Here is a 12,845-nt window from a genome sequence, read left to right as displayed (position 1 = left end):
CTTATTATAAAATTGATGATTACTTAGAGGACGTTAATGCATGGCTGTGATAAGTAATTAGCTCTGCTCATATTATTATAATAATTATTATTAAGCTTATATGTATTGTATACCAACTAGTTTTAAGTCTTTTTTTTGAAAAGATGGCTCAGGAGTTTCTTGCCTCCGTTCTTCTCCTTAGACAGAAAGAGCCCCCCCTTATCCGAACGGAGAGTAATTTGTAAAAATTGACGTTCATCAGAAAATTTTATATTTGTACGATGAATAAAAAATTTTGACTTGATTTTGACTTTGACTTTGACTTTGGTTGTAGGTACATATATTTTCCTAAAACACGACATACATGATTTTCTAACAACTTGTTACATGGTTTGGTTGATCATTGATAGATACATAATGATTAGTATTTCCTAGAAAACCAGGAAACAGCTAACAAATCGAATTGATGATTACTAGTTAGAGTAAATTGGGTCTTTGTTTCAAATATGATGATTCCAAGCATGAAATATACAACTTATGTATGATTTATAGTATAAATTATATGCTAATGTAAGTATTTTTTTATTTGTAAATAAAATAATTAAGAATAACATAAACTAATTACTAAATTAGGGCTGTTATTGAAATAGAATTCCCAGTATTTCGTCTCTCGTAGGTTGGAATTTTGGAGGAATTTAACCCAAGCGCTCACAGAAGCTTATTTTAGATATTTAGTAAATAACAATAAAAACGGTTTCAGATACAGCAATTTTGTTTCAATGTCCAACCCTTTTTAGCCTAGTAGTACAGGCTGAATACGAAGAAGGTATAAGTTCCTCTAGGTATCTATCAAAATCAAACCTGACTAATATGCCGGTGGTGGTAAGACAGTAGTAGCATTCATAATAAAGGTCACGAGCCTATTGATAGTAGAACGCGAGCTCGCGAACGCCTGGTTGACAGAAGAAAATCAGGCTATCCCTTTAAGTTACGCTTATTAAATAACGCTTAATTATGTGCTGAGACGCTATAACTGCCAGTTTCGATACTCTATCTATCAATAGCCTGACAGTTACTATCATACAATTTTGAGCATAACATTCTGTCAAAATCAAATGAAAAATCATATGTAAGGGTCAATTTATACTGGGGCAGAGTCGAAGCGCAGCGAAGCGTCAAATTCTTCACAACTAAAGCAAAGCCGCACGAATGGTTGGTTGCGTTGGTCACGCGTAGACGCGCGAATCGCGAAGAATGCGCGCGACTTTTTAAAATCTCAGTAGCAATGTGTGCGTTATGCTGTGGAGTTAATGTTGTATTTGTAATGTTCAGTATTGAATAGACGTTTCGATGCGCTTCGACTCTGTACCAGTGGCGGCTGGTGCCTCAGATACCCGGTGGTGCACTTTATGGGTTTAGTAAATTTTGGAAGAAAAATAGATTATTACAATTAGAAGTAAAAAAATATATAAGTATATTATACCTTATTCCTTTTTTGACGCGAAATTGCTTCTCCGCCGAAACGAAAACAACACACGGAAAGCAAAATACAGCATTTAGTCTCTCACATCCACATAACCATTTCATTTTATTGTACATTTCACTTTTGAAAATTCGTTTTGCACTCCTGTTTTAAGATGAGAAAAGGCCGAGGCGGCCCAGCAGATTTAAGATAAGATAAGATAAGATAAATCTTTATTTGCAAAAAACACGGTATATGGATGATACAGTTTACATATTAGAGTCACATGTTTAGCAAGTTGATAATTGCATGCAAATATAAGTACAGAATGTCACAATAAATTTTTAAACTTTCATGCTTCTTTGTATAAAACTAAATAAATGTCACACAATAAATATACTATTCAAAATTCACATAACATTAATAATTAATATTGAATAAATCCTTAATATCATAGAAGTTTTTATCACACAACCATTGGTAAAGCTTTTTTTTGAACAAGTGCTTACTTAGTGACTTGAATTCACACGGAATGGTATTGTATATTTTCACACACATTGTCAAGCAACTTTTCCCGTATTTAGAAGAGTTAGGAACCTCTTCATAAACTAATCTATTAGCATTCCTTTGAGGTCTTAAGCTTAAATCCGATTTTATTTTGAATAAATCTTTGTTCTCATTGACAAACTTACTAACTTCGTATATGTAGAGTGAAGGTAGTGTTAACAGATCCAGATTTTTGAAAAGGGCTCTACATGATTCGTCAGGAGGGACCCCACAAATAGCCCTGATGCATTTTTTCTGAGCAATAAATCCTTTATTTATATCCGTGCTATTCCCCCACAATATGATTCCATACCGAAATAGAGACTCTATGTACGCACGGTAAGATATGACTGCAGTTTTTCTATCAGTGATTTTTCTTATTTGATTTAGAGCATAAATAAATTTATTGACTCTACTACACAAATTTTCTACTTGTATTTTCCAATTTAGGTCCTGGTCTATAATTAAGCCTAGAAACTTAGTTTGTGTTACACTCTTTATTTTATCTATGTCAAGTTTAAATTTATATTTGGATTGAACCGGATTATTAAATTGCATATATACAGATTTATTTAAATTAATTTTTAAATTGTTTGATTGTAGCCATTCGATGATTTTGTCAATGGTCTCATTAACGTCCACTTCATGGTCCTTTACTGAATTGTTTTTTTTATTAGTGGCTACAATTATTGAAATATCATCAGCATATAAGATGGTTTTTTGATAGGTGATCTGCGGTATATCATTTATATATAGTATAAACAGTAACGGCCCTAACACGCTACCTTGAGGCACTCCGCATCTGTTTTCTCTATAGTTAGAAGAATACGACATTAGCTCATTTGCTTGTAATTTGTTAACTACGACGCACTGCTGTCGACCCGTTAAGTATGTTATAATCCATTGTAGAGCAAGTCCTCTTATGCCCATTTTTTGTAGCTTGTGTAATAGAAGATCATGAGCAACGAAATCGAAAGCTTTTGACAAATCGAAGAACAAACCTGTCGTAAAATAGTTATTATTTAGATTCGTCAAAGCAGTTCTAATAAGAGTGAATATTGCTAGAGTGGTCGACTTTCTTTTTTGAAATCCAAACTGTTCATTTGAGATAATTTTATACTTATCGCAGTAATTTAATAATCTTTTAAGCATGCATTTTTCAAAGAGTTTCGATAATACTGGTATGAGTGTTATTTGGCGATAATTATTAGGATCATCCTTTCTACCTCCTTTATGCAGTGGCTTAACGAGTGAAAGTTTTAATTTTTCCGGAAAGGAACCCATCGAAAATGATAGATTTATTAGATATGTCAGTATTTCAAGTAACTGATCAGTGCATATCTTAATTATTTTGGTACTGATTCCATCGCATCCCTCTGAATTTGTATCGTTTAAGCTTATAAGTTCCATTTTTACCTCTGCGGTAGTCATGGGTAAAAGGAATATAGAGTTCGCATACGAAACACATCTCCTTTGTTGTTCGGTAGTGTTGGATGTCACGTTGGAGGTATTTGTAGATTCAATAAAATAATTATTAAGGGCTGTCGCTATTTTTGTAGGATCTGAGATGTGTTCTTTATTAATATTTAATTCTGATATGCTGTTCGGGTCACTTTTTGTTTTACCAACTAGATTATTTATTACTGACCACGTTGCTCTACACTTGTTTCTACTTTTACTAATAAATTTTTCGTTACAATTCTTTTTAGATTTCAATATACATTTTTTCAATATATTTGAATAAAGTAAGTAACTACTTTTATTTTCATTACTTTTCTTTTTATAGTAGTCCTTAAAGATCATTCCTTGTTTAATAAAGACACAAGTTCCACCCCGCTGCTTATCTCTGCAAAACGAAGTAGCTAGTTCGTAGTCAAAGATATGAAGGTATTTTTCATTACCAGTACGTACGAAAGTTTCCGATAGGCATAATATATCAGGGTGTTCGCCTGTATCTTTTAATTCTTCTAAAGTTAGTTCTAATATTTCCTGTTTGGCAGAGACACTGGCTATATTTTGGTGCATTATAGTCATATTTGAAGTTGAATGTAGCTTTTTATTATTTACGAAAAAACTGTGAATTATTTACCGTGGGGAAATAGTATGGTATAGTACTCTTTTTGATGGATTTGTACTTTGCAGTCTCCTTGACATCAGATTTATTAGCAGTACTCTCTCCTGACGCAGTCGTGAAGTAGTACGGGATAGTTCCTTTTATTACCTTTTTAAACAATAACTGAGGGCCATTATTGTCCGTGGGGAGATCGCAGGGTATATCGCCCTTTCTAATGGAATCAGATCTCTCTGAAATCCTGCCCGACTGCCTCGCAAAGTAGTATGGTATAGTACCCTTAGTGAAATGTTTTTCTGTCATTTTTTGTTGCTTGTTTGAGCTAATTTTATTTAACATTATAAGTTTTCTCAGCATTTTAGCATCAAGATATTTTTGGTCATAATCAATGCAATCAATAGTGTAATTAATTAATTTACATGTTTTATCTAGTCCAACCGATGCCTGAACAATATGGCAGTTTTTATAGAGACTACAGACCTTACTTAAGCAATTGAACAAGTCATTTTTACTTATATACATACTTTCTAATGGACATACAATTATTACAGTGATGTTATTTAATAGTTTAATCAATTTGTGCAACTGAGCTGAAAGAATTTTTACATCATAGTCATTTTCGCCAATGCATAAAATCAGTTTGTCATCCGAAGCCAGTTCGACCTGTTGGCAATTCTTAATCACATCAGCAGTAAGGGCATGAGGTTTGCTTTCTGATGATATCGTATATTTCTCATATGCAGTATTGTCTCTTGATTTTATGAGAGCTGACGCTAACCCTACGCATTGCTGACTTCCAAAGATGAGCAGTTTACGATTTTGCTGTAGGTAGTCTGACGTATCTTCAAGATAGGTGTCTTTACCTCTGTTTTCTTGAGTGGGTGAGAAGTCACGGGATTTCATTTTATTTTGAAGTGCGCATATGTGATCTGAAAGTTTCATTATTTCATCTTGGGCTTCTTTCAATTGTTGTTCTAACTGTTTGATATTTCGTTGAAGATTCAGAACTAGTTCCTTATTTTGCAACTCCATTTTGGTTGCCATTTGGCGTCTGGGTGGCGATGGCGTGAATGTTGTGTTCCGATCCCCAAATGTCATGGAGTATCTTTTGCAATTTTTATTGGTACTTTCATGTAGCGGAGACTGACATAATAGCCTCAAAGTACCATTTTCTTTTGTAAGTTTGGATACTTGTCGTTGAAGATCGTGATTTTCCATTAAAGTGTTATCTAACTCGTTTTGTGAGCTAGCTAGTTGTGCTTGTAGCATAACGATGGTATCCTTCATTTCTTGGCCTAACACCGTTTCTGTTGGGGTGTATTCCATACTTCTGGAAAACAATAGTTCCGGTGACGTTGGTGAGTCTCTAGGGGTAAGTAAGTGGGAGTCATTTAAATCGCATGACTGACCCCTTGGTGTAGATTGCGATGTACTGGCAGCAGTTATTTTTGTAGTTGATTTAGCCGGAGAATGTTTTTTTCTCATAGTGACGTTTGAATTAGGTATATGTTTTTTAGTTTTCGACTCGCATATTTTACACTTCCATTTCTTCCTTGCTTCTACATCTTTTAAGCGGAATAATTTCTGTGAGTAACCAGTACATTCAAATTCAAAATTATTATTGCATATCGAACATATCATGGTACTTTTAGCATCAACCTGCTTTTTACATGTATGACATATTACTGACTGCGCCATCTTACGGCCACTGCTCGCATTTGTAGCCATCTGTGCAATGTAGTATTGTACACGTACCAGGTAGTTCAGATGATTTCCGGGAGGTGTCACTAGTGTTTTAATTAAGTCCAATGATCAATGTTGTGTAGGACCTTTTATCGTAGTTAGTTGTCTTGACCTCTAGGTGGCGTTACTGTGGTCGACTTTTAGAGACAGCTGATTGGTCAATCAGCTGATGTTTGTATACAGTTTGAATTCACTGGATTTTTGAGCATGAATTATATTTTTGCTTCGTTATACAATCACCATTGTTAAATATTAGGTTCAAGAAATATTAATGTCATTATTGTCATTGAAATTACTCACAAAATGTCTTCTTTGGCACAAATTCTTGGGTATTTAGCCTTGTTTTGTGTTTACGTATTTCACTTCGCATTTATTTGCAGGATTCATTCACGATCACTGAGATAACATTTACACAGCATAGTAACGTAACACTTAATGTATTCTTTCACTTTTTGATGCAGAATGACTGATATTTCTCTTTAAATAATTATTTACTTTACGGAACTGATGTAGGTCAGAGCACAGTGCTGCCCTCTCTCCTTAATGTCCAGTCTATTTTGAAATGTCCTAAGTATTGCTTTTTATGAAGTCAATATTGTATTTTGCACTCATTTTCACTCACACACACACATACACACTCACGAAATCTGTACTACTTTCTTAGTTAATAAGTAATTAGAGTAACAGATTAATTACGTATTCGCGCGCGAAAGGTGAAACTGTGAGAATGACATGATAAGTGCATCGTTCGTAGGTCACGCCACCGGTCAAGGCCGCCGCCCGCGCCTGCCTCCCGTGGCGTCATTCGTATTGTTTCGGCAATTTCCGGTCGCGTGCGGCGCACGAATTTATCCTAGAACTGCATACAGTTTGTACTGAGCATCTTCCGTCTCACGCGCCGGGCGATTTCCATCCTGTTTCATACTACATGTAGGAGCTCGCCCCGTGCGACAATCCGAGCGCACGAGGCCGTTTTTGTTCAAGCAAAAATAAGATCTAATTCTTTTGCAGTAGAAATCAAAATAGGCCAGCTCGATTTAATTTTACTTGTAACGATAATCAGATATATGTAATTTATGTTTAGGGTAGAGGTATTAAGGTTGTTATATTGGTATTTTTTTTAAAGTTTTTTTGCAGACGTACCTAGTATGGTATAGGAAGAAGGAAGGTAGGTACATATTTAGAAGGTTTTTAAATGGTAGTGCGTCGCACGGGCGCACTTGAGGTGCAGCCGCCACTGCTCTGTACTAGCATAAATTGACCCTAACTGTCGCAAACTGTTGTAAATCGCAATTTTCCTCTTGCAAAATGTCTAGTTTCACAGCACTAAAATTGCCACCTGTACCTTCAGAATCCCCAACACCATGACAGCACCCACCTGAGTGTTAATTTCTCGCACTTCGAGCAGGAAGCTCTGCGGCATGCCTCCGTTGAAGCCCTCACTGCAGCGCACCCCGAACGAGGCGAGCGACGCGTTCACCACACTGCAGTTGTGCACCTGGTCCGGCTTGCCTGCGGGGGAGGGGTTCATGGGTTATGTCATTGGCAGGAAAAAATTGGACGGTCGAATGGTGTAGGGATGTGACTCTGCCGAAGGTCCCCGGTTCAATCCCCGATTGGTTTAAAGACAGATATGTGTGACTTTATGTGTCTTGTGTGTTAATAATATGTATTTGTGTAGATATTATATCAGCTGTAAGACGCCCATATCACAGGTTCCGCCTAGTTTGGGGTCGGATGTCTGTGAGTTATAATTTCGCCTTCTGAAATATTTAAGTACATTTATCGGCGCCTCAGAATATTACCAACTAAAAACGTAAAGATTTTGTTCAAATTTCCTATTAAATGTTTTAAAAAATTGATGCCATTGGAGGTGTCTGCATTTTGTAAGTGAAACTGTTTCTTTGCCCGTGAGTGTACTCGTATATTAACGGACAATAATGTATCTTAACCATTACAATAAACCCATATACATAAAACCTTACAAACAAGTACATTACCTACGGGCAAAGGTACTATCACTTTAAGCAGGGACTCAGCTCAGCATTTAAACGTGATATCTTAAGTCTGCAACACCTCAACGACATTAAGCGTCAGCGCACACCGAACTGCAAAATGCTCGCGCATGGTCGAGCAAAATGTAGAACGCATACTCGAACATTTACTAGAAAGCTCGAGCATGGTCGAGCATCAAGTTGGGACGTGTATTCAATTTTGAAATGTATGGAATTATCATAAGATTAATTTTTCAATGATTTCACAATATGCTCTGCTCTGCTCTGCTCTTGGTGTGCGCTGAGCCTAAGTTGTCGGCAAAGTCGGCCATTTTAGACTAATGTCCGCCATTTTGTCTATTTAGACGGCCCAGACTGCGTTCAGTAATTTATTTGGCTAACAACCCGGCGGTTATGTGGAGCTTTGTCTAAATTCTAAATAATAAAACCGCTTCAGAGGAATCCGTTTAGAAATTTCAGTTGAAGAATGGCTGTTATTTTCTGTTTTGGTATTTATAATAATTGTTTAATTTGGTCTAAGTGTAGGGATTTAAATCTGAAATTGTGATATTCAAAGACTTTATAAAATAATATTATTATTGAGATTCAGAGTATTTTCAAATACTCGCTCTCGTGGCCCAAATTCATCAAATATGTATGCATACTTTAAGGTATGTAATCCTTACTACACTCACGGGCAATGAAAACGTTGAACCTAACTTTTTTAACATGTAATTTATAATTTGAACAAAATATATGCAAATAAAGTAGCGATGAAAAATGAATAAATGTGGTAGACGCACTTACTGCTTTTGTATCCTATATGCAGAAAGCAACAGCCTATAGCTATTGCGCAACATTCTTTAACCCACTTCTGAAATCGTGTGTAATATGGTAGACGCACGACACCTGCTGCTCTTGTATCTCTCTCCATAATGTAGATAAATGCATAAAGCAACCTACTAAATACAAAGCACTCACCAGCAGCAATAATATGGTAGACGCAAGGCACGCGCTGGCGGCCGATGCGGTTGTGCGCCCAGCACAGCAGCGTGCCGTAGTCCATCTCCGTGTGCGGCGTGCAGTGACGTGGAGCGAGCACGCACGCGCTGAGCGAGTAGTGCTGTTCGTGTGTTCAAGGCGGGAATTGAACCCTTACAGACCTAATTTTGTATAGTAACCGGTTGTCGGTTATCTAGGCGTGTCTATTTTATGTACCTACCTTATTATGTAGGCGTGTCTATTTATGTACCTTCTTAAATGGAAAATTCTAGAATGAATTATGAAAATAATATGATAGACGCACGACACCAGCTGTTTTTGTATCCTAAATGTAGATAAATAGAGAAAGCCACCTACTCTCCCTGTCCCACTTCTGAAATCAGGTGCAAAACACTCACCAGCAGCAATAATATGGTAGACGCAAGGCACGCGCTGGCGGCCGATGCGGTTGTGCGCCCAGCACAGCAGCGTGCCGTAGTCCATCTCCGTGTGCGGCGTGTGGAGCGTGGAGCGAGCACGCACGCGCTGAGCGAGTGGCGCTGTTCGTGTGTTCTGGCTAGGAATCGAACCAGTCAGGGGTTTAGTTACCTGATTACAGCTAGTAGCCCGCTGCTTTTGTATCCTAAATGCCGAAAAATGCGGAAAGCAACACATGTACTAAGAAACATTAATTATCCTTATCCCACTTCTGAAATCGCTTGCAAAAGATGCTCTTCATAGTATTTTATTAGTTCGTTTCACACCTCGTAGACACACCTCCTGCTTTTGTATACTAAATGTAGAAAGCAATCTACTAAGTAACTTTCACTATCCCACTTCTGAAATCGTACTCACCAGCAGCAATAATATGGTAGACGCAGGGCACGCGCTGGCGGCCGATCCGATTGTGCGCCCAGCACAGCAGCGTGCCGTAGTCCATCTCCGTGTGCGGCGTGTACGTGACCGTGGAGCTCGTGCCCGCGCGCGAGACATACGCGTCCGACACCTCGTTGCTGTTGGCCGTGTTGTTGAACGTCCAGCGGAACTGTTGGCGACGAGGTTGCGTTTGAGTTTGAGTTGGTGGTGGACGGGGATAGAAAAAGTTTGTGGTTATAATAAAATATATGGTAGGTATTTATGATATAATAAAATACCTATGAAAAGTAGCTCATATTATTATGTTCATCCAGGGTTTAGCTTACAGCTTACTACATGCCAAAATTTTGACAAAATTGTTTCGGTGTTTTTCTCGTAAAAGAGTAAAGAATAATAATAATAATATGTAATATACATATATAAAATTTTGAAATTATAATATCAGTAGAATCTTTTGTTAATGATCCAAACAAAATAACGCTACTTTCAAAATTAAAATGAATCAATACATTTTGAAAACAATACAACTTCAAGTATTATTGCAAGTTCTAGAATGGATTGGTAAAATTCTTATACCAATTCTGAAACTTAAACATTTGTATTTTACAGCTCGTAGTAAAAATATACCATTTCAACGAATGTAAACCGACCACTAAATCTTTTATTATACACGATAGTAGGTAGGTATATCATCGAAACTATGAAATACAAAATTTATGTCAGTATTGAGAATCAATGAATAACGTCTATAAATATTTATTTTATAGACATTTTATAGACTATTGGATGCCATTCACAAAATATATTGTTTAGATAGATATCTCGTATCGTAAATCTTATAGAGATATCGTTAGATAGGGATTTGAAAATATTTATAAAACATAATAGTATGTAGTAACGTAACAGGACCTACAGTAGTAGGTATACATAACATTTACACCTCTTGCGAATTTATAAAATGTTATGCACAATATCAACTTGATATCTTTACCCGTTTTTGAGAAAAAGGGTGGTGACAGACAGATGGACAACAAACTTTCTTTGCTTTTTTCCTTTTGGAGTACGGAACCCTAAAAATCGTATCACATTCTACTCAGGTAAAAATATGACTTGATTTGTTGGTTAATAACTTGCACGTTTTCAATATCTCATAATTTTCCCTGTAAATTTTGGCTTCTGCGTAACTAATAAATTGAGCTTATTGAAAATATCCTGCTTTTCGCTGAAATAACTGAGTCAGCATCGAGGTAACGGGAAAACAATAAACGTAACATTATTTCTACTCGTGTAAACGATTTTGTAATATGTTTCCAAGGTATTATTTGCTGATATTTAATGATTTGGTTTACGCTTGACTGGAATACGCGATGCGTAAATAAGGCTGGAATGAATTTGTCCAGGTTCAATTGATTGAGATATATTGAACGGAAAGGTGTCCAAGTCTAAGTTTACGTAATTATATTATGTTAATATTTGGTATCTCCTGATTTTGCCTTTTTTAACAATGTAAAAAGCCAGTAGTAACGAGCTATTTTCAGGACATGAACATATATGTCAGGCTTTTGTGAATCTGCGTGTAGGCATTCATGAGGCATTCCCATACATTTTCGTAAGCGTAACGTAAATGGATCGCCTTTTTTTCTTCTGTCAACTAGATATAACGCGAGTTCGCGAACACCTACGCCTGTTTGACGGAAGAAAAAGTGACGATGCCTTTACGTTACGCTTATCCCCTCGCGCACTAGGCACCAGGTTACAGCAGCCACTAAAATATATTGGAATTCGATGCTCCCATAAACCTTATATATTTTACTGGCTGCCTAGTATGCAGGGGTCCTTAGACTGGTGCACTTACCGTGACGTCGGGCGGGTTGGCGTCGACGTGGCACGTGATGTGCGCGCGCTCCTGCTTGGCCACGCCGTGCACGCGCTGCTGCGAGCTGCGGCATGTCGGCGCATCTGTAGGCAGGGATAGGGGGTTTAAGTACATGGGTTGGGGTTGAGATTAGGTCATAAGTTAATAGCTTAGACAAGTAGTTAATAGGCGTTAATGGGTAGCATAATTATGTAGTGTAGGGCAATGCTTAATCGTCGTCAACCTAAGCATTGAAGCTACTTAAATGTTTCATTTCACTTAACCATCAACTCTTCTTCCCATCCCATGAGTTCAAAAGAGACAACAACACAAACAGCACATCTGGAAAGGTTTAATGGTCACCTAGCACACACTCTGTATGTGACCTCTCTGAAGCCTTCCATCCCTCTCAACCGTCAACTCTTCCCCTTAGTACAAAAGAGACAACTCACACAGCACGTCCAGCCTAAACGGCTTGCTCTCCCCGTCGCCCTCCGCGTTGAACCCCACACAGGTGTAGTTGCCGGCCGTGCGGCGTCCCACGCCCTGCAGCACTAGCGACTGGTTGCTGATGATGACCCCGTGGCCCACGTTGTGGTTCAGGGTCTTGCCCTGTGGAGGGAAGGGTTTGGTTGTAGAGGGTGTTGGAATAGTGGTGTAGCAAGATTAAAGGCGGGTACTGACCAACGCGCAACGTTACGGATTGTAATGTAACATTCCTTGCGAGCTTGTGACAGCCGGGTGGAGCAGGTTGACTGTAACACTACGTACTGACTGCACAAATGCTCACTGTGTAACATGTTACATCACACCTCGTAACGTTGTCCCTCGTTGGTCTTGTTACCTCTTATTCAATAACGTGTTTTTGATGAAAATTACATACTCCTTACATATTTTTTTAACAGGATACTGAACAACAATGTGCAGTCTTGAATGGGCTTTATTTTCTTACTTAAGTTTTTACAATGGAATGTTGTATGGGAGATCAAAAACAAAAGTTCAGAAACCTAAGCTACGCGTAGGTTTCTCTCATCAACATAGTTTGTGTGAGATATAAAAATTTAAGAAATACAAAATCAAAAATCCAAAAATTCCTTCAATGTTATAAATTTAATGTAATTGAATCTGTAATAAATGAATAAACTTTCCCTCAACATTAGCATCTCGCCGATCAAAACTAAAAGTCACCTCGACCTTGGGACGTTTATCTCATTTAAAGCTGTGTTTTTACTTAGAGAACAAGATTAAATTACACTTTACAACAAGTTTGATTCGTTAAAAAAGTAGCTTTGATCACGAGCCAGTAAGTGGCTCTGCAGATTACTGATCGAACACAAA

General features: G+C 37.5%; 1 protein-coding gene across 1 annotated transcript in view; it reads right to left on the bottom strand.

The window, feature by feature from the left end:
* The window catches only part of LOC105397931 (hemicentin-1), a 256,295-nt gene that overhangs the window by 14,151 nt on the left and 229,299 nt on the right, over positions 1 to 12,845 (bottom strand). The window contains exons 10-13 of the mRNA XM_038107476.2: positions 11,960 to 12,119; positions 11,508 to 11,611; positions 9,632 to 9,821; positions 7,180 to 7,313 (exon numbers count right to left, since the gene is read on the bottom strand). Of these exons, the coding sequence (XP_037963404.2) occupies positions 7,180 to 7,313; positions 9,632 to 9,821; positions 11,508 to 11,611; positions 11,960 to 12,119 (588 nt within the window). The remainder of the gene's footprint in view (positions 1 to 7,179; positions 7,314 to 9,631; positions 9,822 to 11,507; positions 11,612 to 11,959; positions 12,120 to 12,845) is intronic.

This window comes from Plutella xylostella, chromosome 25 (assembly GCF_932276165.1).
Source record: "Plutella xylostella chromosome 25, ilPluXylo3.1, whole genome shotgun sequence".
NCBI lineage: Eukaryota > Metazoa > Arthropoda > Insecta > Lepidoptera > Plutellidae > Plutella > Plutella xylostella.
The sequence above is the reverse complement of the archived record's forward strand: the minus strand, read 5'-3'. Positions and strand labels throughout refer to the sequence as shown.